We start from the raw sequence: 26,912 nt of genomic DNA, 5'->3' as shown, positions 1-26,912 counted from the left end.
GCCGCCTGTCGCGAGGGCTCTCGGACCAATGAGAAGAGAGGTCGGGGGCGGGGCCGGGCGAGGTGGGGGAGCGGTGGCCAATGGGGAGCGGGCAGGGGGGCGTGTCCGCGCCGGTTCGGGTTCCGTGTGGAAAGAGTGAGGGGGCTCGGGTGCAAAGTTTGCTCGCCCAGCGCCTGAGGAGGCAGCGGCGGGTCCGGGCCGCCGCCCGCGGGGAACGGGCCGCGATCGCGCTCGGGGCTCCGCCGCGGGCCTGCTCGCAGTGCCGGCCGTTCTCCTCGCGCCTCCGCCGGGCCGGCAGCCTCTGCCCCGGCGCGATGTGTGGGGGGATGGCGGCGAAGGGTCCCGGCGGGCCGCGGTGGTGGCAGAACCGGCGGGCGCGGCTGCTGTGCATGCTGGCGCTCACCTTCCTCTTCTTCGTGGTGGAGGTGGTGGTGAGCCGGGTCACGTCGTCGCTGGCCATGCTCTCCGACTCCTTCCACATGCTCTCCGATGTCATGGCTCTGGTCGTGGCGCTGGTGGCCGTGCGCTTCGCACAGTGCACCCGTGCCACCAAGAAGAACACCTTCGGGTGGGTGCGGGCTGAGGTGATGGGTGCCCTCGTCAACGCCGTCTTCCTCACCGCCCTGTGCTTCACCATCCTGCTGGAGGCCATCGAGCGCTTCACCGAGCCCCACGAGATCCAGCAGCCGCTGGTGGTCATCGGCGTGGGGGTGGCGGGGCTCATCATCAACTTGCTGGGGCTCTGCCTCTTCAACCACCACGGCGCGGGGGGCCACGGCCATTCCCACGGCCACGGGCACTCGCACGGCAGCAGGCAGCACTCCCGCAGCGGCTCCAAGCCCGAGCAGCCGCCCGGGGATGGGGAGGCTGCGCTGCACCGGGAGGAGACCAGCACCTTAGTGGAGAACTGCAGCAGCTCCAACGGAGTCAGCCAGGACAAGCTAGGTAAGCCCTGCGGCACCTCTGCCCCATCCCAGCATAGGAGTGCCAGGAAGGTGGGAGAGGACCCTTCTCTGAGTAGGGCGGTCGGTGTCCTGCTCCCACCTCGTGCTGGCTTCAAGGGGACCCCCTGTCCTTTCAGGTGGGGAACAGGCAAGAAACTTCCTTAGCAGTGCTCTCAGGCACATGACTGTTGCACCTCCACCTCGCACCTTTCCTTCAGGTGCTAAAAGGAGTGCCCTAAGTGCTCTTGAAGACAAGTCGAAGTGTGAAAGAGTCTTGGGGTAAAGCAGGTTGTGTTGGAAAAAGTTGTTGGTGGTAGAGAAGGCCCATGACAAGAGTGTTTTGCTTAGAGACACAAGCTGTCATAAGGCGATGCTCTAATGCCATCTGAACTGGCTGCACATCAGATACAGCGCAGCTCAACACCTTGGTCCTGACAGCTGGATCTGTCCCTTGGGTCAGTTATTAGCTACCTGAGAAGCTAGTCTCAACCTGAAAGTAACATACTGAAATATATTCCATTGCAATAATGTTGTACTTCTTCGTGACATCCGTGTTAACACGGAGAAGTCTTGGAAATTACCAATCCGAGCCATGGAAGTCATGCAGTGGGCACTGAAAATGGAGCTCACTGATGTCAAAGTGCATGTGTGGCCTCTTTGCATTAGTTCTCTTTAGCTTTCTAAAGTATGCTCCTTCCCACTCGTTTGCACATAGAGGTAAATTTAAAATCTCCCCTTCCCAATTAGGATTAAAGTGTCTATTTTGTGGGAGGGAATTGCTTGGGTTATGTTTAAAATTGATCCAGAAGCCTGGATAGTCTATTTGGAAGTCACTTGGCCAAAGCCAAGTGCTGCGTGCTAGCAGAGTGAAAGGTTTGCAATTCCTGCTTCTCCACTTTAGCCATAGGGCATCCATGTAACCAGGAGGAAGGGGTTTCACTCTTCAGAGCCCATGTTTCTCTTTTGGGTTTGGGGTTCCATCAGGAGACTGCTGCTTTCACTGAAACTGAGATTTAACTGAGCAGAGTGAACTTTGCTACAGTTTCATTTTCAGTGGTCAGAGGTTCCAGTATTTGAGAAGCAGCTTTCTCTTTCCCTGAATCCATGTTGCTTTGGAAAACACCAGTTTTGCGAGAAGATAGAAAAGTTGATCTGAATATAGTAGACCATTGTCTTGACCGCGTAACAAGCTCTTAATGTTGAATTAGTTCCAACAAAGGTATCCTAATAATTACTTTTAAACAATGTACAGTTCCCTTAACCGTTAATCTGGCAGATATCTTGGCTTGGGAATTGTTCTTGCATGGTGAAACATAGACTCATAGCATGGTTTAGGTTGGAAGGGACCTTAAAGCTCATCCAGTTCCAACCCCCAGCCATGGGCAGGGACACCTTCCACCAGGCCAGGTTGCTCAAACATGGTGAAAAGACGAGTTTTGGACTAGTTCTAGACTAAAAGATTAGTTTATAGCATGGGTTAAAGCATGCACTGTTCTGAGCTAAGTCATCTGGAATTTCTCATGGGTGCCCTTCTGGCAATAACAAATAATTTGTTGTGGGTATTTAGGTGGTAATAGGGCATAATTTTGGTCACAGTGAAACTTTGAAATAAGTTTGTATTTCCTCCTATGCCCTGCCATGATTATGTAACTGATGGAGTTATTCATAGTTTACCCATGCAACTGTTGCAGGTAAAGGTGCTTGGAGGCTTGTGAGAAGCTGTAGGAGTGCAGGTGAAGCCTAGGAAAGCGTCTGAGAGTGGTACTATGCCTTCATTGGAAATTACAAAGAGGGGTAGATCCTGATTTCCTAAGGTGAAAGTGGAAGACCCGCTATAGCCTTAGGGGCTAGTCCTGTGCAGGTAGCTTTGTGCTTTAAGTGTGTGGTTAGATTTCAGTGAGAGTATTTCAAATGGACATGATTGCCATTAAAGAATAATCTCAAGAGCTTTCTGGCACAGTGTTTCCTGTTGCAGGTCTTACTGACTTTTCAGATCTCCTTTGCTCCAACTACTTGGTGTGCAGCAGAGTGTTCCTCTTTCCTTGCGCTTATCATGGACCCTGAGGTCTGAGCTCTGTAACCTGAGCTATTTTCCTCTAATTTATTGGTTTCCATGGAAAGTTACAGGTCCCAAATTCCATAACTCCTAAAGGTTGCATGGAAAATGTAGCTGGAGCTTTCGGACAGAAGTGCGATACACGAGGTAATGAGCCTGAGGCTTGGAACACAGCTGCCTGGGCAGGAGCCCACCCCTTCTGCAGAGAGGAAAGGACTTGTGGACACTTTGTGATTACAGGATCACAGGAGTGGCAGAAGCTGCAGGTCTTGCGAACATGTTAATATTTACAAAGCTTTGAACTGAATGACCAGGGAAGCAGTAAGGGCTCCGTGTCTCAGTTAGTTGGGTCAGTGGCCAGTGGCTGTTTCCTTAACACTGGAAGTTTCCTGGCCCAAGAAGAACTTTTCAAGAACAGTGGGAGGTTACTCATGTAAAATACTTCCAAGTTTGAACATTGGAACAGGTTTTTCTTTGTAATGATGTGTGTGCATTTATTGCTATACAGCTAGTTAGGTGGCTTGGAGTGGTAGTGTTGCAGACAGGTTTGGTACTAAAATGTTGGTCTGTTCATTGCATTGTCCATGCCATGGCTTTGGGCATCAGCAGCTCTGTGTCACTTGCGTAAAAAAGATGTATTTTTAGTACTTTTTTTAAAGTTCTGAAATCTGCATAGCACCAGTTCATAGCCTCTGAGAGCTTCAGTGATAACTCACACTGCCCTGGAGTCAGTACTGCCAGTGAATTCAGACCTAACAGCTCAGCTCATTGTATCTCACAGTTCTGCTGGCTCCATGCGCCATCTCAGGAAAACTTCCTTTTCCTTGAATTCAGAAGTCTTGTGGAAATGAACTCCTAAACCTGAAAAGAAGTTACTGTAAAGCAGTACCCATACAGCTTTTGGGCTTTTGGCCTCATAAATTTGACTGTAAAATAGCAGTGCAGTCCTATGGTTTAAGAGGGATTTTTAGCAATGTGATTAGCCTTCTGGCTTTTCCAAAGGGGGGAAAAACCTAAGTTACTTAGCTCGTTAACCAGCTTTTTGCTGTGTGCTCTGTAATTCTGCATTTTGTTTAGGAAATGAACAGTGAGTAGTCAAGTGGTTAAACAGCTAGAAAATGTGGAAATAGGTTTTCAGCAGGATAAATTAAAGTGCAGTCATCTTTATACTTTGCCACTCTGTAGTATAAAGCTATACTTTGCTTTATAGCTCTGTGTAGAAACAATCCTTCTAGACTGTTTTGATCACTTCTTGGGACAACTGAATATTTCTCAGCTAGAGAAAATGTTGCTAAGTGTTATGGGTAGAGTTGCTTGCTTTTAGTTTTGTACTCACATGAAAGCAACCTTAATGTTGGTTATTATTTCATATGGAATTATGGTAGCATGTAGTATTACAGCATATGCCTAATCGCTCCACTGTTTTCTCATCAGGTGATATGAAAGATGACATGACTGACCTACAGGTGAATGGCAACGCCGGTCATTACACTCTGGATGTAGAGGAGGTTGAAGAAGACTCCAGTGCACAGCTTAACATGCGTGGAGTTTTTCTGCATGTTTTTGGAGATGCCCTAGGTTCAGTAATTGTGGTAGTGAATGCCTTGCTCTTTTATGGGTTGTGGAATCCATGCCCCAAAGATGGGCCCTGCTTTAATCCATGCATCAATAATCATTGCATGGAAAATGCTACTTTATCCCAAATGCTTGACAGAGCAAACACGTCTGAGCAAGAGAGCATTACGGTGGCTGGTCCATGCTGGTTGCTATATTTAGATCCCGTTCTTTGTTTGATAATGGTTTGTATACTCCTTTACACAACCTACCCATTACTTAGGGAGTCAGCCCTTATACTTCTACAGACTGTTCCCAAACAAATAGATGTTCATTCTTTGAACTCAAAATTACGTACCCTTGAAGGAGTTGAAGCAGTCCATGAATTACACATTTGGCAGCTGGCAGGCAGTAGGATCATTGGCACTGCTCACATCAAGTGTCCTGACCCTTCCACATACATGATGGTGGCAAAGCGCATAAAGGAGATCTTCCACGACGAAGGGATTCATGCAACTACCATTCAGCCTGAGTTTGCCAGTGTTGGCTCTGAATCGGGGAGAGGGAAGTGTGAGTTTCCTTGCAGGACTCAGTGTGCTTTGAAGCAGTGTTGTGGAGCAGGAGAAGATATTACTGCAAAGAAGACAGAAAAATCTTCGTCACTTAGTATTTCTTGTTCAGAAGTTGTCATTGAATTTCCAAAAACTAGGAGGACTAAGCCGGAGAGCATCCCTTCAGTTAAGCTAGAGGCAAACACCGACCAAAACGAGCAGTTTGAATCATCTTTGTAACTCCCTGAGTGGTGCTACCTGAGTTCTGGGGACTTTGACAACAGCTCTGTTGCAAGAGGAAGGGACAAACGTTTGAGAAGCAACATTGCCAAGTAGTGTAATTGCTGAAGTCCTTGTTCTTGTCATAACTGCTAAATCTAGAATGCTTTGTTTCAAAGAACATAACGTCACTGTCATGATACAATGTGGTTGTGTTGACTTTGTACTGAGACAGACAGAAAGTGCGCCAATGCTGTAACAACTTCAGAAAACCAGTTTCAACATTTCAGCAGAGACACTTTTTGCTGTGCTTCAAACTGAAATATTTCCTTTTTTTCCAGTGAAAAGGTATTTGAGGGATGAGCACGTAGGAACTCGGTTTGTGTTACGGATTTCTTGGACCTACTCTTTCCTTTAATATTTGATTTGTAGATATTTTAATATATTGTTTATTTAGAAGCCCTAAGGAAAACCAAAGTTCGTAGAGTGTTTTTAAAGAGATAACTACTTAAAACTGGAAACCACTTTGCAGTTTCACATATTTTTCTTAAACCTATATAATAATAAATGTGAAGGCTTTTTCTAATGGATTTATCGTATAGCGTATTTTAAAGAGAACATCGTGTGATTGTTAGAAGCTGTCCCCAGTTTTTCTGGTAAGGTAGTGAGGTGATTAAAATCAGCTGCTTGTGAAAAGGTCAGATGAGAAAGGGGTGTTTTTCAGTCAGCATGGAAGTTCAAGCTACTGTATACTGCTCTGTGATCAGGACGTAAGACTGACCCATAAAGTAATGCATCCTTTTATATTTGATGGATTTTTCTGGTGTTTTCCCTTATTTCCAAGTTGTGTCTGTTCATAAAAATCTTCAAAGTTTAATGAATCCTTGACTCACAGTGCTATGAATGAAGAGCTGGAGCTTCATTTTCACTTGATGCTCAGTTGACTAAGATAAAGGAATTGGTTATGTCAAGAAGTGCTCTGTTGGGGAATGTCTGCTAAGCACCGACAGTGTGATTTGTGCTTTTGAGGATAGACAGTCGCCTCCATAACAGCTAATTCAGTGATGCATTTTGCTTGTAGCTGAGTGTGTCTGTAAGCACCTGCAGTGACAGCAATCCTGGTCCCTCCTCTGTGTCCTTGAGAGCCTTCTGCAGGCCTTTGAGGAAGTGGGGCTGGGAGCAGGATTTCATTGCTGTATTTCAGACTTTGGGATATTTATGTATCACGTAATTTCACTTCAGTAGCTGAATCTATGGTTTAAAATGTTAACTCGGTTAACTGACAACTGGCTCTAAAGAAGCTGTTACAGTATGCTGCCGACTTACACCTTAACAAAGGAGAAACTGGTCGATGGACTCTGAATTTGGCAGAGACTAGATGAGAGTTGAAGATAAAACATACAAGAGATCTAAGTAGAACCCTGACCCTTTCGATCCACCCTCAAGTTATGTATGGGATATAATATCTTGTGATTTAATTGACTGCTCCTAGGCTCAAAACTGGAAAACATCTTGGATCTTCCATTGGTTGCTCTATGACCCTGGACATGGTAAACACTCTGCCTCAGTTTCCCCATCTTAAAATGGGGATAATACCTACCTCACAGGGGTGTTGTGAGGCTGAACTCTTGTGCGAAGAGGTCTGAGATGTGTTACTGGAAGGCACTGGAAGGAGTGTAAGATATTAAATTACATGGTATTTACTACTTCTGCACATGTATTGCAATACCTAGGCACAACAGAGGGAACCGAGGATCGTTTTGGCCTTATGAAATTCTTTGATGCTGTGGTTTTCAGGTTTTTAACAGTATTTAAATGTAGATTTTTTTTAAGAATAGAATGTTTTGTTAGTGAAGGGAATGTGGCTTTGCCTCTGGATACAGGACACCTTCTAGTTGGCATTTCTAATACGTGTCTCCTATGGTAATTGCTCCTAAGTACTTCAAATAGTCTGCTGCTCCTCAGACCTGGATTGGCCCAGGTCATGTCAGTGGTCTTACCCAACTTCTCAGCAGAGCATTGCAGTCAACTCTCGATTATCCATGGGTGGATTACCAGTGTTGTACATTAACTGTGCAGGCTACAAGGCCAGACTAGCTCTGTATCGCATGCCAGTGCGTTGGCCAAATGCTAGGTGCCAAAGCATTGGAAAAGTAGAGGAGCTCAGTCCAGTTTCACACAAGTTCCCTCTCACAGGGTGTTAGCTTGGGTGCAGTTATTTTGCCTCTTGGCTGCTTTGATGCATCCGCAGGAAGCTGCTGTGTGTGGATGGGTCGGCTCAGCTTTGTGCTAGCCTGGGGATGCTGGTGCATCGCAGCCATCAGCATCCCTCACCTTTTTCTGTGTTTATGCTTATTGTATAGTCTCATAAACTAACTTAAATGTGTTAATATAGTATTTATATAAGTTTTTGTTTGGTCTGAATTACCTTCTTTCTTCTGTTACCTGTATATGATCTAGAGTTGACTGTTAAATGAGATCTCGTATAAGGCTACGTTTGCAGAATATGCTACAACTGCGAGTATGCTACAAAGTATTAACCCAGTAAATTTTGAAATGAACAAATACCTTTTTTTTTTTTTTTTTTAAATGTGTATCTTTGCTTTTTATGGTAAATTTTCACTATTATTTTGCTCACTAGTTTAAGATTGGTCACAGTCATTAGCACGAATTCTTGAGGCCCTGGCTGGGTATCACTGATGCACCCTAGAACTACTGCTCTTTAGAGTATTAAAACCCCAAGCACCAAGACAAACCACAGTAGCACTGAGAAGCCTGACTTCCTTCTCTCCTGTTGCTCTTATAAGAAACGAGCAGTTATTGAGTGTTGAGAGTTGCCACCATTTGTTAACAGTAAGTCAATGCATCTGAATAGATGGAGTTGTAGTCGCTCCTTCCATTGTAACTATTTAATCTTTTTTTGGTGCCAGAAGTCATATTTTTCTATTCTGTGTCCATTGCAGGCAATGGCTAGCTTAAAAGACAAAAAGCTCTCCTCCTACCCCCCATTATGTTTATTATCAGGACAGGATACAGATGTGATGATGGTGATGATGATGGTGGGGGCAGAAGGGGACTTGCATGGCCTCTCTGTCCTGTGCCACATTGCCTATGCAGCACCAGCTGGTGTTAACAGGGCCCTTTAGTCTCTTTAGCCCTTGATGGTAAATTCCCTGACAGCACATAGCCAGATCAGGTTGGTGGCTGTACAGCAGCAGAAACACAAGTGTTGTGTTTGTTCCAGCTGTGTGACACCCGACTGTACCCTGCTACCTTGCAATAGAGTTTGATTTTTCTCTTTAACCTTATCTTTGTGTGGTTTCACAGACTTGATTTGTTCTGAAGATCACAGGTCCAGAATACTGGGAGCATTCAAAAACACTGCACAGTCTTTTTCTCCTTCTTTTTATTCCCCCCACAAACCATGAAGCTGGTGAATCTCCTGTAAGCGAGCACTGCAGTGGTGGGGAGCTCATTGTATTGTGTATCACATTCCTGAATTTTTAAAATAAAAGAATATGGAACACTGATTTTTGAGGAAAAATAAGTTTGTATTTCAGTGTCAAGATTGCTCAGGCTTCTGGTTAAATGTGTCTGAGGTGTACCAAATGTCATTGGGTGAAATATTGTACGCTTAGTACGTGTCTCATCCAGAAACGTGCTGGGTTAGAATCACTTCTTTGATTATGTCTTCATCAGGGACTGTAGCGATAGGACAAGGGGTGATGGGTTCAAACTGAAACAGGGCAAGATCTAAGGCAGAAGCTCTTCCCTGTGAGGGTGCTGAGGCGCTGGCACAGGGTGCCCAGAGAAGCTGTGGCTGCCCCATCCCTGGCAGTGTTCAAGGCCAGGTTGGACACAGGGGCTTGGAGCAACCTGCTCCGGTGGAAGGTGTCCCTGCCTGTGGCAGGGGTTGGCACTGGGTGAGCTTTAAGGTCCCTTTCCAACCCAAACCAGTCTGGGATTCTATGGTTCTTTATCTGCCCGTAAGGTACAGTGCAGATGTAATTCAGACGCTCAGTGTCACAGTACCGTGAAGCTTTGATTCTAAGCAAATTGCTTCTGTGGAATCCTTTATAATTTTAGCTCGATTGCTTTCAACAACCACTGCAGGCTTTTGGTAGTATCTGTTATTGCTGCATCATGGTATTCAGTATGGGCATACACACAGGTATGTTAAAGGCCAAACTAGCCCCAGCTTGTGACTCCCCAGAAGTCACGGTAAGGGCTCGATGCTGCGGATTTCTGTATTCATGAATAGTTCCATGGGGCTGACAAGCCGTTACTTGCATGCCAGGAACTACTTGTGGGAGCGAGTCCAATGCTTCTGCCAGCACAGCCTGGCTTTTGAAGAACTCCTGAGTACTCGTGTTTCATGGATGTGTTACGGTCAGGAATACGGTGGTGGTTCTGGACTCACTGCAGAAGCACTATTGCTTTGTTGGAATTCCAGGACTTGTTCTTTTCCCTATTCTCCAAAAAGGAAGGAACAAAAGCCCGCTGAGTGTCCCAACACTTGCTAACACGTTCAGCTAAACAGGCAGCGCTGCTTGTTTCTGAACTTGGGCCATCCGAATGTATTGAGCACTGCCTAGTGCAGTTTGGGGAGCAGGGATAAAGATTCCTGCAATTCTCCTTCCCCTGCCCCCTGCTTTGACTGCACTTTTTAATCTCTTCAGCTATGGAGAGACTTGGGGGGGACAGAGGGGGTGAATTCTGTAGCTCGATATTCGGGGTTCCACATGGAGGGAATGGGAAATACTGCGAACTATATTTAAATGTGCTCTATTTTAGTTCATAGCACAGCACCAGTTACACCCTTTCTAGGTATGCACTGAAGTTGTTCAGCTCCGCAGTCACTCTGATTGTTCCTTTCTCTGCTGGACAGCAAGAGGTGGATGCTCCGTTGGCCTGAGCTAAAGCCAGTCTGGACAGTTCTCCAAACCAAACGTAGCTCTGCTGATAACAGGAGGTCTGGTTATGCCTTATGACCTTTGCTCTGTGTGGTTTGCAGCCTGTGCGCCGCAGCACCATGTTTTGACACGCTCACGTGTCTATGTTTCTGCATGCACTGTGTTATCTAAGTAGTTGAAGAGCAAAACCACGATACTGAAAAACAGCTTCCATCTACATGTCTCCAGAAAGCCCATGGGATTCATTCGGCTGCTTCTTTTTTATCTCTTATATGTGCTGGCTCCTGTTTCTGAGCAATGTTGGTGTTCATCCAGGAGGTTTCTTCTTTCCTTCCTTAATTTTAGGGTGGTTTTTGGTATTAAGTATTGAAATCCTGAGGAAGTAAATGGAGCTCTTGAATGTCAGATACCTTTAGCAGGGATTTCTTTCTCAGGTCATTTCCTAGGAAGGCATTTCGCCAGTAGAAATGCACCTTCACCATCTCCCAGAACCTCAGAAACAGGTACAAAGAGCACAGGTAGAGAAGGAGGTTAATACATGGGTTGCAAAGTGATGGCATCCAACTCTGCATTCCAGGTACAATTAAATCATAGTTGCTCAGTTCTGGTGTCATGTGAAGAGTTAATTATGCCAGATACATTTTTTCCCCCTTAGGAATATAAGGAAGGCTTCCTAACAGAAGTCAGTACTGGTTTACTGAATGTCTTTGGAAGGCGGCTGCTTTAGAGCAGAAGGTGTTTGGAGTTTGCAGCTTCCTTTGTTCCAGTTCAGAAACACTGCAGTTGGTAGAGTTTGGTGGGAGGAAGGTACCAACTATAGAGGAAAGTAATGCTGGGGGGAGCAAGATTGTTCCTAATGCCTGCCTTGAGCTGTTCACCAGCTTGCACTGAGGAGTTCGCTTGGAGCCTTTTCCCTCGGCAGCTTCAGCAGCTGCTTGCTCCTGCTCCGAGAGGGAAAAGTGAACCTTTACTCTTGGTCATATACGCAGGAGGGTGCGTTTGGTTGTCCTGTGAGCATTGCGTGTGAGCTGGAGTCCTGCCCTGTTCCAAAGCTGCTTTTACTTCTTCATGGAAAGATGTGATTTAAACTTAATGTGAGCATCCTTTAGGAGAAATGCAGGTGGGGGCAGTTTTAAATAACAGGGTGGGAAGGGGAGCTCTGGTCTACAGTCTACTTTTGCTTTACTTTCACCCATGCTGTTCCTAGACCTCCTGCCCCAGATGATTGCCTGACCACCTGCAACACCACATCCAGCTCCTGGAACAATTCCTGCTGCTTTTGCATTGGAGGAGCTGGTTCCTCAGGGAAGGGCAGGATGGGACTGAAGCCGTGTCTGACTATGGGCCGGCAAACAGCTTCAGCAGGAACCTTCTCCTCAGCCTGATCCCTGCGAGCATCCCAAACCCAGCCTGAATCCCATGCCACCAAAGCTGGTTAGTGTTTCTATATCCATGCGTGTGTTGTGTTATCAACACAAACCTTAAAGCAGTGCTCAGGCCCGGCTGTAATCCCCCTCCCGCCACCCAAGCTCCATTCCTAGTCGCAGTGCTGGTAGGCATCCCAGCGTTCCTCTTTACACCGGCTAAGAATAGCCATGGCGATGCTGTGGGACAGGACGTGCAACCTGCTGGGTTTCCTGTGTTTGTGCTTGTGTTGCTGGCCTGGGCTGAGCCTGTCCTCCTTCATCTTCCCTGCTGGACTCCCGAGGTGGATTCCTTACATCTCATGCCTTAGATGAGGCTTGCCGCGGGTTGGCCCGTGCTTGTTTCAGCTGCATTCTGCAGTATAGGCAAAACCTCAGGGGGATATTCACTTGCTGCTGGCTCTTCCTTGCTTCAGTGCCTGCTGCAGGGTGTTGGGTGAGGGCTGCAGACCTGGGCTCAGCTTGGATGCTTGGTTTGATGGGACCGTGTTGTCCTTCTAGCAGAGGGTGCAGCACGGGGAGGCTCAGCAGGTAACCAGGCCGTTGGTGCTTACCTGGTCTTGGGGCTGATGCTCCAGTTCAGGAGAGAGCAAAACTCCTATAGACAAGTGTGGCACGTACTGCAATGCCCCTGAGATCTTTGCATCAGGCAGCATTGGCTGGGGATGCAGCCCATCGTTCTCGTCCTGGGGTGCTGTAGGACTCTCCCTGAGTCAGTTGCAGCTGAGCTCATTTTCCCTTGGGAAAGGGATTATGTGAATGAACAGAATTTGGGGGATAATTTTCACCTGTAATCCTGTGGCCATGTGGGAAGCTTCAGACGCTAATGGATGGGGTTGAGCCTGTGTGCTTCCAGCTGAGCGCAAGGAGGGGGTGGGTTAAAATACCAGGTCAAATCTAGGCTCAAGGGGTTCATGTTCCAGTGTCTGTCATCACACCCATAGTGGCAGAGGTCTCAGACTTCCATGTCGTGCTGTGTTGAAGGGATTGGCTTTTCTCCCATTGCTGTTCAAAACAAAAGGGGGGAAGGTTTGGGTTTAATTATCACCAGAATTAGCAGCCAGCCTTGGTAGCTGTGTTTCCAGTCTGCCTGCAAATCTCCCTGCGTAACGTAGGTGCACAGCAGAGACACTGACGGGTTAGTCAGCAAGCCATAGCTGAAAGGTGTTGGAGGTGTGTGTGTGTGTGTATTCGAGCTTGGAAATGAAGTAGCAATTGGCACCACAGCGTCCCAGTTATCTGCTTTTGAAGGAGTAGGAAAACTACAGAACCAAACATTGAGTCAAGCTGTGTGGGCAGAGCTTGACACGTCCCATGTCAGGACCACGCTGGTGTCCCGGTTGCAGCATGACATCAGCTGTATGTGAAAAGCTCAGAGCATCACCCAAGCTGTGTTCCTCAAACCTCAGTAGCATGTGCTGAAAACTTGCACGTTTGGGGTTTGTTCTTTAACATATCCAGAGTTCAGCCATGGAGCAGCTCTGCTCTGGAGCAAGCTGAGAAGGCTGGGCTGATTCAGCCTGGAGAAGAGAAGGCTCCTTAAGGGGAGACCTTAGAGCAGCTCCAGTGCCTAAAGGGGCTACAGGAAACCTGGAGGGGGGCTTTGGACAAGGGCCTGTAGGGACAGGCCAAGGGGACTGGCTTTAACCTGCCAGAGGGGAGACGGAGATGAGCTCTTAGGCAGAAGCTCTTCCCTGTGAGGGTGCTGAGGCGCTGGCACAGGGTGCCCAGAGAAGCTGTGGCTGCCCCATCCCTGGCAGTGTTCAAGGCCAGGTTGGACACAGGGGCTTGGAGCAAGCTGCTCTATGGAAGGTGTCCCTGCCCATGGCAGGGGTTGGAACTGGAGGAGCTTTAAGGTCCCTTCCAACCCAAACCAGGCTGGGTTCTATGGTAATGTCACTACCAATTCAGATGAGGAGCTGAAAGGCCTTAGACTGTGGTGTGCAATTCACCTGTGTTGCAACAGTGTGTGCCATTGAACCCGGAGCTTGAGTGCCGCTGCCCTTGTGTGCCCTTTCTAAAAGTACCTACGAAAATGAGGTAATGTCAGGGTGATGTTTCTCTGCTGAAAACTGTTTGGATTCTAAAGTCTGAAGCTTCTGCAATAGCCTTCTGTGAGCAAGAGGCTGCCTCTGACCACAGCTTCATTGCAAGACCAGCATCTGTGGTCCTCTGAATTGCTGGCCTCTGCCTGGACAGTTATCTTAGCTGTAACTGCATGTTTGGGAGTTCTGCAGCCATGAATGTGACCTGGACAAAGAAGGGGACAGGCACTGGAGTCCTTCAGGTCTTTTGAGAATGGGAAGTTTGATCTGCGTGAATTTTGCCTCTGGGAGCATTGTGACAGCAGATCGCTTCTCCCATGGTGGTCACACTGCTTAGCAGAAAGCAAATGAACTGATAGCATCAATGGAGAAAGATGAGCAATGGAAGGTGCATGGGGTTTGCTTTTGGATTAGTCATCATCTCCCCCCTGCAGGTGTTTTGGTGAGGGTAATGATGGTTTTGGTCTTCCTCTGTAGCTCTGCATTGCTTAACAGCTTGTAATTGCGAGACCTACACCTGATGTCTGTGGAAATCAAAGCTAGTGAAGGACATGGCAGAAAATGCTTAAACAGATCCCAGCTGAAACGGAGACCTTCATCCTTCCGAGACTGAGAAGGCAGCCAGCACAGCCTCAGCTGTAGGTCAGGAAAGGACAGGGTGAAGCACCAAGCTTAGCAACACCGCTCAAAACTGGTGTAGAAAATCAGGTAACAGTAGTTTTGTTTCACACCTAAGCACACCAGAAGGAAGCCTGCATTAAGAGCAGGCAGCTTATGATGTCTTTGCTTGGAGGCTTTGTTGCTGGCAATGGTTAAAATCCTGACAGAGCAGTGTTTCTCCAACTGACTTGAGGTAAAGTCAAATGCAGAGAGCCCTTACGCAATGTGGAGTTCCCCTTTCGAAACAGTGGTTTGGAGAGGAAAAGTCACTGGTCTGGGCTAGGACAGCGATTGCTTAAACAAAATAAACAAGGCTGATGTGCCACCATCTTCCCCTTTATCTCAAAACCTTAACCTTAAATTACAAATCTGAGCTTAACACAGTGCGGTGAAACTGCAGCTCCTGAAACCAGCCCCATTTTAATGGATTTTATTCATTACGGTGATGTAGGTTTGAAAGTTCCCCAAGATAGCAGAAATATTCTGGGCTTTTAAGGTTCAAATGCGAGTGGTTTTAATATCATTTTTTTTCAAATGAAATAATTAGTTCTCCTGATAAAGTGCTTCATAATCAACAAGAACATTGGTAATTCCATATCCTTGCTTCTGATCTTGGTAGTTCACAGGACATAGAAATGAACTTCACTTTCAAGAGCCTGTCCAGTTTTTGTGGGCATGGCATACCTGGAATATCAGCTAAAAATCAAGGTGTTTTCAGTCCTCAGATCTGAGCTAACTACAACCACTCATCACTTTAGCGCTGTGCAGAGCTCTGAGTGGCTGTAGAACGTGTGAGAGCAGGGAGCACCACCATAAAATAGGGTGGAAAAAGCTTTGCTTGAGCTTCACAAAGGAGAAACTACTTCAGTTTTACATGAAAGAAAAGGTATCTGCCCTGTGCTGCAGTTTTGCTTCTATTATACCTAGCACCCTGCAAAACCAACCCTTCAACATAGCAGTTATATGTTGATGACTTTATTCCAGAAACACCAGATTAGACCCCATCTGTGGGTAGCCAGGGTATGGCGGCCGGAAGATATCACGCTGTATGGAAAGATAGGGCCCCTCTCCTGCTAGCCAATAGCGTTTAGTTGATGATGTAAGCAGGCGGAAGTGACGTTATAAACCCAAGCTATATAATGCCGTGTCATTAAGCATAAACGCCATTTGCCGTCCACCACATTGGTGTCTGCGAGCTAATGGTCCAGTCGGCCAGGGGTGGGCCGTTGCACCGTTCCTGAACCAGGTCGCCACGCCCACCAGAGGCAACAAGTGGTGCCGAAACCCGGGATTCGCCTGGACGGGTGAACGACGGCCGGAGCTGCAGGACCAGCCCAGCAGGGAGGACGCTCCCGGACCCACAAGGAGGATGGAATCCATTGTGAAGGTCGTATCCGAAATACATAGGCAATGGGGTATTGATTGTAAGCCCAGAGAGGCTTTTACAGCTCGGGGTCGTTGATCAGCCAGTGGATATTCTCCACCCGGAGGTGTGGGACAAATGCACCAAGGCCTTAGCCAAGGAGACTATGTCCTTGGGCTGTGGCAAGAGCCTTAAGTTGTGGGGGAAGGTTGTACAAGCCCTACGGAAAGCCATACGCGAGCAGGAAACCTGGAAGGTGGCGAAATCCTGCCTGTGAGACACCCCAAAACTGGGGGTCGGGGTGGCTACGCAGACTTTACATCATAATCCCCCCGACAATCCCGGCTCTCCTGAGCCTGTGGTATCTCGGGAGGGCGACGCACCTCCCCATCTTCCGAACCCCGATCTGTTTCCGGATAAACAGAAACCGCCAGAATCCTTTTGGGGTGGGCTAGCTGAGGCAGCCAGAAGTGCTGCGAGGAACGCAGAGCCCAGAGAAGGCTGGGTCGAGCCACCGCCCTATGCGCCTCAAGATGGCGCCGAGCACAAAGGCGGAGGGCGGGGCGAGGACACCCTTGGCGGGAACAGGGAGGAAGCGCTGGCTCTAACGAGCAAGCACGGACGGGAGGGGGAGGAGAACGCGAAGGATACCGAAGGCGGAAGCGACTGGAGAAGGGCAGAAAGGCGCGAATGAAGGGCGGAAAGGTGTGAGGGAAGGGCGGGAAGGCGTGAGGGAAGGGCAGAAAGGCATGAGGGAAGGGCGGGAAGGCGTGAGGGAAGGGCAGAAAGGTGTGAGGGAAGAGCGGGAAGGCGTGAGGGAAGGGCAGAAAGGCATGAGGGAAGGGCGGGAAGGCGTGAGGGAAGGGCAGAAAGGCGTGAGGGAAGGGCGGGAAGGCGTGAGGGAAGGGCAGAAAGGCGTGAGGGAAGGGCAGAAAGGCGTGAGGGAAGGGCGGGAAGGCGTGAGGGAAGGGCGGGAAGGCGTGAGGGAAGGGCGGGAAGGCGTGAGGGAAGGGCGGGAAGGCGTGAGGGAAGGGCAGAAAGGTGTGAGGGAAGGGCGGGAAGGTGTGAGGGAAGGGCAGAAAGGCATGAGAGAAGGGCAGAAAGGCGTGAGGGAAGGGCGGGAAGGCGTGAGGGAAGGGCAGAAAGGCATGAGGGAAGGGCGGAAAGGTGTGAGAGAAGAGCGGGAAGGCGTGAGGGAAGGGCGGGAAGGTGTGAGGGAAGGGCGGGAAGGTGTGAGGGAAGGGCAGAAAGGCATGAGAGAAGGGCAGAAAGGTGTGAGGGAAGGGCGGGAAGGTGTGAGGGAAGGGCGGGAAGGCGTGAGGGAAGGGCAGAAAGGTGTGAGGGAAGGGCAGAAAGGCGTGAGGGAAGGGCAGAAAGGTGTGAGGGAAGGGCAGAAAGGCGTGAGGGAAGGGCAGAAAGGTGTGAGGGAAGAGCGGGAAGGCGTGAGGGAAGGGCAGAAAGGCGTGAGGGAAGGGCGGGAAGGCGTGAGGGAAGGGCAGAAAGGCGTGAGGGAAGGGCAGAAAGGTGTGAGGGAAGGGCGGGAAGGCGTGAGGGAAGGGCAGAAAGGCGTGAGGGAAGGGCGGGAAGGTGTGAGGGAAGGGCGGGAAGGCGTGAGGGAAGGGCAGAAAGGCGTGAGGGAAGGGTGGGAAGGCGTGAGGGAAGGGCGGGAAGGTGTGAGGGAAGGGCGGGAAGGCGTGAGGGAAGGGCAGAAAGGTGTGAGGGAAGGGCGGGAAGGCGTGAGGGAAGGGCGGGAAGGTGTGAGGGAAGGGTGGAAAGACTCTGAACCAAGGCACGTACTGGATGGAGAGTATAAGAGATGTGTTGAAGATGAGGGTAGGTTAATTCTGAACACCTTTAGCCTCTGTTAGGAAAGTTTTCTGTTGGCTTTTGGCTGTTTTCCCTGTAAATGTGATTCATCCCGAACATTGCCACTTATATTTAGGGGGAAAAAAGCTGAAATTTCACCGAGGCACTTTTTGGTAGGTGTAAGCTATTACTAAGTAAATCGGGTAGGATGGTAATGGGTTCTACAGAACCCTTAGAGCATGTTTTCCTTCTAGCACCTCTGATAAGTAGGTTGTGAATATAAGAACCTGCCCTGGTACAGCACTGGGAACTCTGGCAGAGGTGAAAAGAGCTCTCTGTTCATGGTGCACACAGGGCTCTGACCTCTGTCTTGCTTTTCATGCATCAAACGTCACTGGATGGTGTTTAAAGAAGTATGAAGTACTGAGACTAGAGAATGTGACTGCTTACTGTGCGGTAACCGTGCTTCTCTCAGTGGCCTCATTTGTCTCCATATGGACCTCAGTTTCCCCCAGAAGCTACAATTTCAGTGTAAGGATGGCCTTGACAGATGGCAGAAATCCTGTGGGCATCCAGCAGCACCACTAGGGACAAAAGGCATCCTCCTCTGACTGCAGCCCAAGCAGACCCATCCTGAGGGATGGAAGCCCAGCATTCCTCCTGCGAGAAGCCCAGGTTGCCGTGCTTAAAACTGCATAGGAAAGGCCTCCAAATCAAGGCCATGTCTGGTGCAGGTGTGAAGGGAGGGATGCAGAAGTGACTGCCTAAACCTGGTTGCTTCTTCTGCCCTTGTGCAGGTGGCTTTTCTGGGCTGTCCACTTTTCCATGATGACTCCGAGGCAGTGCTTGGGCAGGGCTTGTCCCCTCCCATCATAGCACTGAGCTTGCAGGTAGGAATCCTCCAGGCAGGGCTGCTGGATGCTTCCTATTCCAGTAATGGGGAAAACACCCACCATGAGGGAGTTTGCGGCACTTCACTACATCCATAATCAAGTCTCCAGGACTTTGGAATCACACGGACTCTGACTTTTCCTGTAATGCTGTATAGAGTTGAGGGAAAAGGTTAATAATGTACTTACTTTAAAATAAGCCTATATTGTAACAGGGAGGCAGAAAGGCAGAATTTGTGCTTCTTTCTTCTTTAACAGGGGTCCAGCTGAGGCGGAGAAGGAGAGTTTAGAAAGGCTTTCTGTCCCGTTTTTTCCCCTTCGTGCTTGCATGACTTCATGTTAGAAGGTTGGAAACAGCCTTCTCTTAACTCCTGGTTATTAGAAAACCAAAGAGAAGTCTTGGAAAGAAACTGGGGTCTGAAAGCACAGCAGGGTAATGGGAAACTCAATAAATACCCTGTTGTTATAACATCTGTCATTGTAGCATTAACAAGCTCACGACTTTAGCTGTTGTGGGATCACAGCTCCACTCTGCAGATGAAGGGAGAGGCTGTCAGACCTCTCATGTAAAAGCCTCGTGCACGGCAGGATGCTTTAACCCCTTGTATCCTGAAGCTGTTTAACTAAAGCAGCCTGCAAGTGATCTTGAGACAGGCTTTTGTGGAGGTCAATTAGGAGGGATGCAGAAGCGGTTTGGCTCAAAGGTTTTCCTCATTTTGTTCTCTTTGTTGTACAGAAGAACCAGGAAAGAAACCCCAAACCCAAACCAACGTGGGTTAGTTTTGTTGCTTTGGGTTTTGGTTGGTTTGGTTGGTTTTAGTTTTGAGTTGGCCCTGCATTGGTTCTCTTAAAGGACATTGAAGAGACCATCCTATTGAATCAATAAACATCACTGGAGCAGAGCTGCAGCAGGTGACCATTGCTTTTAGGGCAGTAAATGCCTACCAACCACAAACACAGCATGGTATTTTGGTTCATTTAAAGCAGGCCTATGGAGGGAGCAGAACAACTGCACAAACACTGGACTCCACAGTGTCTCTTGCCACCTGTTTCTGTGATTTCTTTAGCCTGTTGACTCATATTTTTCCTTTCTGGAAGTGCAGGAACATGCCTGCAATCCTGAAAATGCTCCTGGCTCAGTTGTAATCCCAGACAGAGCTCCCCCAAAGGCACCCCATGGTGATAATGCTTCTGACTTCTCCGGTTTTTATGTGTCAGGGGGTGAAATGAGAGCCCTCCATGACCTGCACGCAGCCAGTGCTGCAAAGATACAGCGAGCATCGCTGCCCCGGCACATGGCTTCTTACATAGGGAGGAGCAGAGGGGCTGAAAGAAAGAGGTTGTCTTGGTGCTCACAAACCCATAGAGCACTGGGTGCGAGCAAGGAACCTATCCCAGAGCTCTCCATTGTCCTCCATCAGGGTGAGGAAGCATCACTTCCAGCACCTCCATGGACCAAGTGTCTTAGGATGTATGGACAAACTACCACGTCCATGTGCTGCTTAAGATGCTTCTGAAAAGCCCAGAGGCATCAGTTTGCACTCCCAAGTGCTCCCAAGCCCCTGTGTACTTTAGGAGCTACATTCCATGTGGTTTTCATAGCATTCAGGCTCCTTAAGGCATGTTTGTTTGCTTTAAACAGGATTGAGATTGTCTTGGGAATGCCACTGTTCTGTACGGAAGAGATGCTATGACTGGAAAGCACAGGGATGATCTGGGCACCCAAAGCCCTTGCTCAGGTCATTAATAAGCAGCTGGTTTGCTTCTATTGCTTTTAATGATGTTGAAACGAGAGCAGGAATAGAGCAGGAACCTCCATCCTCCCCACACACTGAAAGTACCAGCACATTCATCTCAGTAGCTGATGGTGGCCTCTCTGCAGTGACAGCCTCATGGGGAGCGATGACTTTTTGGGGGTAAAATGCTTTAGCTTCCTGCAGTAGTTAAACCCCCCCTCCAAACCACTTCCATTTTGAAATACTTTCCCCTTTCTAAATGAAATGATGAGCTCAGATTTGAGGAGAACAAAACATCCAGAGAACCAGTTCTTTGCACAGGGATAATTAGAACCCCTTGAAGAATGAGAGAAATGAATCCCAACAACGCAGTTCAATGGCAGAGCTAAGATGTTGCAATTCAACTGTGCTGTTGGATTTTGTGTATTAGCACATGACTTACTCTTTAAATGATAAATGTTGAAGCAAATAGCTATCTAAAGCTTCTGAGGAGGGATAATCAGTAATATCTGGCTGGCAAAATGCAATGTTTTCCTTTTGCAGAACGCAAATCGAAGTCCAGCTCACTGAAAACACCAGGAGTTGCTCCTTGGGAATGGAACTGTGAGGCTGAGCCACATTTCTTCCCTTTGGAACACAGGTGGCACCTTCTGCTTTTCTTTTTCCTTTCAAAATGAGGCAAAATTTAGCAGTGGAACCCTGGAGGAAGCCAGAGGCTGGCTGCAAACCCTGTGGAGATGCCGATTTACATCCTTCTCACCCCAGCAAAGAGGGTGCTGGGAACAGCAGAGCTCGGCTGCGTGGGGATGTTGCTCTCTATCTGATGCCAGTATGGGCGAGTGCAGCCTTGCTGCTGTCACTGATGTGAGGGAGCCAGTGGCTTCCAGAGGGGCTGCACTGCTGCCATCCTGCAGCACCACTGCTCTCCTGCTGCATCACAGCATGGATTTCGTGGATGGAGGCAATCCCCATGCATGGCTGCAATCCTTGTGAATGGAAGCAATCCCCATGCACAGCAGCAATCCTTGGGGATGGATACAGTCCCCATGCACAGCTGCAATCCTTGTGGATGGATGCAGTCACCTTGCAGGGCTTCAGTCCTTAGCCCTCATGCAGAGCTGTGTGGGTGCCCTGGGCTGGTGCAGGGGGTGATTAGAGGCTGGGCTGTAGAGGGGCAGCCCCACACTTATCTTTCAAAGCAGCCCGGCACCACCCTGCCTGGGGCAGTAGCTCAGGGACCGCTCTGCTTGGCTTTGAGCAGGCTCTGGCCAGCAGCAATGTGACCTCTTGCCACCGACTGACCAGGGCATTGCCCCACAACTGCTCCAGAGGACACCAGCCCTGGACAAAAGAGGGTTTGTGGCAAATGGAACCTCAAGGCTTGCCACAACCCCAACAGCATCAGCAACAGCCCTTGTGCTATCAAATGTGATTTGCCAACATGAAACTGCCCCGGCCACATGGTGCAGGGTCCAGGCAGCGCTGGAATCATCCATCACCGCAGGAAAACGGGTGGCTGCTGTTAGCAGGGAAATCCATCTTCAACAAGAGCCACAGTGGGCCATTGGCTTTTAACCAGGCTTGAGGGGTGGGAAACAGCTTTCCTGTTGGGCAGAGCTGAAGAAGGAAATAACTGGCTCCAAACACACACAGGGCCAGCAGGGAGCTGAGAGCAGCATTAGCTCTGGGCTCACAGCTTGAGCTCCTCGCACAATGCAGCGGCTCTCGCGCGTGGACTTGCTGCAGGAAGCTGCCCTTATGTATTTGTTCCTACCACAGAGGCTGAGGCCAGGGCCCTGTTTTATGTTGCTCTGCAGGAAGGTGATAAAGTGCCTGCGAGCTGCTGAAAACCATTCGCCCGTAAATTCAAAGGGAAAGGCCACTTCTCATGCCCTGGAAGCCTGCGAGGACTGAGGGATGCTGGAGAGCAGAGAGGCCCGAGCAGCTCGTTGCGTGGCAGGAGGCACCAGAGCCATTCTTCTGGTCTGTTTTGTTGCTTGGGGTTTTTTGTCTTCCCCCGCAATGATTTTTACTCTGCCTGCGGCCAGGCAATCGATATCTCTTTGCCACCAGTAAATAACCCGGGCTCTTAAATGATGATGGATTCCAGGGTGAAGCAAATTAAGTGCACAATTGCTGTCCTCTTGTGCTCAGAGTAATTCTGTGCTTCTAAATGGAAACTCGGAGAGAGATTCCTGAACCAGGCTCTCCAGTGGGGGCAGATCTGAACAGGGGGAAACACCTCAGGTCTGGCTTCCACCATCAACTCTGTCATTGACCCCTCCTCTTTAATTGAGATGAGCAGAAATTCGGGTGAGCTGTGTGAGCAGCTCCGCAGGTTGAGTCATTGAATGGTTTGGGTTGGAAGGGACCTTAAAGCTCATCCAATTCCGACCCCCTGCCATGGGCAGGGACACCTCATACTAGAGCAGGTTGCTCCAAGCCCGTGTCCAACCTGGCCTTGAACACTGCCAGGGATGGGGCAGCCACAGCTTCTCTGAGCACCCTGTGCCAGCGCCTCAGCACCCTCACAGGGAAGAGCTTCTGCCTTAGATCTAACCTGAACTTGCCCTGTTTCAGTTTGAACCCGTTACCCCTTGTCCTATCGCTGCAGTCCCTGATGAAGAGTCCCTCTCCAGCATCCTTGTAGCCCCCTTCAGACACTGGAAGCTGCTCTGAGGTCTCCCTGCAGCTTCTCTTCTCCAGGCTGAACAGCCCCAATGTTCTCAGCCTTTCTCCATACGGGATGTGCTGCAATCCCTGAGCATCCTCGTGGCCTCCTCTGGACTTGCTCCAACAGCTCCATGTCCTTCTTATGCTGAGGAATCCACTGGGGAGATACACATGGTTGAACATCAGCTTCCTTGGGAGAGCATATCAGCTGAACCCAGCACCGGGGAAGCAATCTGATTTGCTTCTGAAGTGTAGTTGGACGATTTGGTGCAAATAAGTCATTACAGAGTAGGTTATTCTCTGTGTTTCCTATGGTGTTTTGCTGAGGTGGCAGAGGGATCATGGAGCGACTGCCACTGTTTCTCCCATGGCATCACTACTGCTTGAACCCTGCAGCACAGAAACTCTATGGGATAGCTCAGGAAATGTTTGACTTCGTTTCCCAGTTTCTGCTACAACAAGAGCTGTTGCTTTGCAGGATTAAGGCGACCGTGGAAGACAGAGGGCAAAGACGTTGAGCATCTTGGCATGGTAAAACAGAGGCAGCTCAGAGCAAGTGGATGCCTCATGTCAGTGGCCAACATAAGGGAGCCCCACTCGATCATCTCCCAGGGACAGGGATCCCTGTACAGGGTCCTCCTCTCTCCCACTTCATCTCTGGGGGGATGCTCCCAATAATCCTCATTAGCTTATATGGGCATGTGGTCAATGCATGATGGCCCTTGACATTTGCCATCAGCAAAATGAAGTCCTCTCAGTTCCAGGTCACCCTGTCCTGGTTTTGTACCAAAGCTTTTCATGTAAACAGCCATTTCATTTCAGTAAGCCAATAACATCCACTGCAAAGCCTGTGTACCAGCAAAGAGCTCTCCACAGCTGCAACTGTGAGCAAACCAGGAGCTAACACTGCAGAGGGATGCATGCCAAGGAAGGCCAAGCTCTTGCTCATGGTAACTCTTAGGCAGCATTTGCTGATCCAGACCTATTGCAGGGCTCTGGCTCTGTCTTAGCCTGCCTCCGCCGTGCTTGCAGTTGTCAGAGAAGGGAGCAGCATAGGACCAGGCTCCACTAGTACCAAAGTCTTTACTCATCCTTTCTCTCTGGATGTCAGGGGAGGTCAGAGGAATGCTTTGTGTCCTTCACTGCAGCAGGACCCAGCTCTGATAAAATCTGCACTGGTGTCCAGTGGGAATATTTGTAGGATCAGGGCTTGGCTTGCAGCTTGTCATGGAAATGAGCAGGGATTTCATTGCTTGCTTCCCTGGCCCAGCTCTGCTCCCATGGCTGACAACCCCTGCTAAAGCAGAGTGTGGTTTGCTGCAGAGGGGTGTGCAGACCCATGGGACAGAGTGTGATAGGCCCTAGGGAACAAAACCATGGAGATTTAGGAACGTGGGATCCTTCTGACCCGTGCAAATAGAAGAAACACCCTGCTTAAGGGCTAAGCCCTGAGATCTTCTAAGGACCAGGGCACTTGTGGCTTTCTTCTTCTGTATGTGGGTACCCTGATACTCATGGGCATGCTGCACTCTGTGACATGCATAGATTGGATATAAGATTATTGTAAAATATAAGATTATATAGGATTATAGATTGGCTATAAGGAAGAAATTCTTTACTGTGAGGGTGGTGAGGCACTGGAATGGGTTGCTCAGGGAAGTTGTGAATGCTCCATCCCTGGCAGTGTTCAAGGCCAGGTTGGACAGAGCCTTGGGTGACATGGTTTAGTGTGGGGTGTCCCTGCCCCATGGCAGGGGGTTGGAACTGGTTGAGCTTTGCAGGTCCCTTCCAACCCAAACCATTCTGTGATTCCATGATTGAGGAAAATGGTCAGGAAGCACCATCCCAGAAAACCATCTTAACCAGAGCTAGGCTCAGGGCTGGCATTTTTCCCCTCTCCCAAAGCTGGATGCATCTTCAGGTGCTGATGGGCTCCCCAGCATGGCCTGGTACATGGGATAAGGAGGGGACCGGTGCTAACGGCAGCACACCAGGTCTCTCCTCTCCTCCTGCTGCCAGCGAAGCAAGCAATTACCACATCCAGCTTAGAAATGAAGAAACTGCTGCACGCAGAGGCGGAAGGGCAGAGCTTTAAGAACATGTGGGTGTCTGAGATGCAAATGCTTTGGGAAACATCACCTTGTGCCTGATTTGCATCTGCAGGCACCTGAATACCTGCACTGACCTGGCCCTGCACTGCCCTGGCCATGGGAGCACACGGAGCACAAGCAGCAGCACAGGGTGAGCTCCTGCGCTCCCTTGCTGGGGATCCCTCACTCCTTGGGGTGCCTGGGCCCATCATTCCCTGCCTTCAGACCCACTCCAGGGACAAGACCTCCTGGATCCCCCTGTGCTCAGTTCTGGGCCCCTCGCTACAAGAGAGACATTGAGGTACTGGAGCAGAGCCAGAGAAGGGCACCGGAGCTGGTGCAGGGCCTGGAGCACAGTGTGATGGGGAACGGCTGAGGGACTTGGGGGGTTCAGTCTGGAGAAGGCTCAGGGGGGACCTGATCGCTCCCTACAAGTGCCTGAGAGGAGGATGGAGCCAGGAGGGGCTGGGCTCTGCTCCCAAGGAACAAGGGATGGGACAAGAGGAACCGGCCTCAAGCTGCACCAGGGCAGGTTTAGATGGAGCTGAGGAACAATTCCTTCCCCAGAGGGTGCTCAGGCATTGGAACAGGCTGCCCAGGGCAGGGCTGCAGTCACTGTCCCTGCAAGTGTTCACACACTGTGGAGATGAGGCCTCAGTGCCATGGGTCAGTGGTGGCCTTGGCAGTGCTGGGAATGGTTGGACTGGATGATCCCAAAGGTCTCTTCCAACCCGGTTGATTCCATGATTCTAAACAGCAGCAATGATGGGATGGTGTTTCCCTCTTCACCCTGCAAGGGCAGCTTGCATCGGCAGCCTCGTTGTTCTGCTCAGCTCTAATCCACACAAACGTTTCTATTTCAAATAGAAAACTACTTGAAAACTCAGAGGATTCATGAGTAGGAAACCCTCTGGTTTAATATCCCTGGATGCTGATGGCACCTGCTGGGCACCATTGATGCTCCTCGGCAGGAAGCAGAGCCGATGCCCACACTTGCCTCTCCAAATAACCTGCAGGACTTTGGACACTCCTTTTTATGCTGATGATGGGAGTGATGAAAGCCATCACCCCAGGTGAACTGCAGAAGAGAGGGAGATTACCTCAGTGGAAAAACAGACGTCATTATCAGCAACAGACTCAGTAAATGTTTTTGCAATCATTTCCTCCTCGAGACCTTGGTGCACTTGAGAAGAGAAACTTCCTGGTTTCTATGCGGAGGAGGGTGTCACCATCATCTGTCATGAAGGATCCATCCTGTTCCCAACCTCCATTTTCCAGCTTTCAGCACACCTAAAGCATCTTTTTCTCTAGAAAAACAACCAGATCATGGGGGAGCTTTGAGGGACAGCTCGGTTAAAGGCCAAGAAGCACTTCTACACCTGCAGCCAAGGGCTCCTTCTTTCTCCAGCCGGTGGCTTTCCTGACCTTGTCATGGCTCTGAAGTCCACCTGCAGGCATCCGCTCAACTGTCTCTGCTAGAGCATGGTCCTGCCATTTTCCCAGAGGGCATCTGAATGGGCAGCCGGATCTGGCCCTCCTTTAGTGCTCTTCGCATATGCACTTTCTTTTTCTATATGAGCAGAGAAACAAAGGTCTTTGCCCCCAGTGCCGGGACTTAGCATTTCCTGCCACATGGACACAGATCCAAGTCCCAGCACCGGGAGCAAAGACCTTTGTTTTATTTCCAAAGTCTTCACCATAATGGTGATGAAAATATTTCGACTGGCTTCCCTGTGTTAGGTGATGTTTGAATGAGGGTATCCTTTCATCCGTGCCTGCTTGCACCAGTCCACTTTCCAAGGCCCAAAATGCAATCCCTTTTTCCACAGGTAACACTGAGATGCTCTACACCCAAACCAAAACCAACAACAAAACCAGAAAGAAATCCTGAGGGGAAAAACGAATTCCATGTTACCTTTGGGGAAGAAAAGTATGAAAACAAACACATGAGCCATGTGAGAGAACACAGCCTTCGTGTGGGGTAGGGA

At 49.3% G+C, this 26,912-nt stretch overlaps 2 protein-coding genes across 14 annotated transcripts in view; both read left to right on the top strand.

The window, feature by feature from the left end:
- Window positions 1–202: 202 nt before the first annotated feature.
- SLC30A1 (solute carrier family 30 member 1) lies at window positions 203–8,814 on the top strand. 2 transcript variants are annotated; one of them, XM_080615339.1, is made up of 3 exons: window positions 228–259; window positions 299–945; window positions 4,435–8,814. In XM_080615339.1, exons 2-3 carry the CDS (start codon window positions 315–317, stop codon window positions 5,343–5,345), a joined length of 1,542 nt encoding a protein of 513 aa, XP_080471465.1. In that variant the 5' UTR covers window positions 228–259; window positions 299–314; the 3' UTR covers window positions 5,346–8,814. The 2 variants fall into 2 exon arrangements, with proteins under 2 accessions (XP_080471464.1, XP_080471465.1); XM_080615338.1 differs by having other exon boundaries at window positions 203–945.
- Window positions 8,815–15,548: 6,734 nt separating this feature from the next.
- RD3 (RD3 regulator of GUCY2D) overlaps window positions 15,549–26,912 on the top strand; it is a 71,763-nt gene continuing 60,399 nt past the window's right edge. For 8 of the 12 annotated variants that reach the window (XR_013956720.1, XM_080616808.1, XM_080616797.1 and 5 more), the window contains exons 1-2: window positions 15,549–15,753; window positions 20,705–26,905. Coding sequence is in view for 2 of the 12 variants with exons in the window: in XM_080616805.1 (XP_080472931.1) it covers window positions 15,736–15,753 (18 nt within the window). In the remaining 10 variants the exon portion in view is untranslated. Of the gene's footprint in view, window positions 15,754–20,704; window positions 26,906–26,912 lie in introns of those variants that run through there. The other 4 variants (XM_080616805.1, XM_080616807.1, XM_080616809.1 and 1 more) reach the window with 3 other exon arrangements.

Source organism: Psittacula echo (genome assembly GCF_963264785.1).
Source record: "Psittacula echo genome assembly, chromosome: 4".
Classification (NCBI taxonomy): domain Eukaryota; kingdom Metazoa; phylum Chordata; class Aves; order Psittaciformes; family Psittacidae; genus Psittacula; species Psittacula echo.
This window is presented reverse-complemented; position numbering and strand designations above follow the sequence as displayed.

What these genes read in the sequence shown, in the direction of transcription:
- SLC30A1 (XM_080615338.1), top strand. Translation starts at nt 315, where the DNA reads ATGTGTGGGGGGATGGCGGCGAAGGGTCCCGGCGGGCCGCGGTGGTGG. An exon ending in AGTCAGCCAGGACAAGCTAG is followed by an intron (nt 946 to 4,434) that starts GTAAGCCCTGCG and finishes TTTTCTCATCAG; the next exon opens with GTGATATGAAAGATGACATG.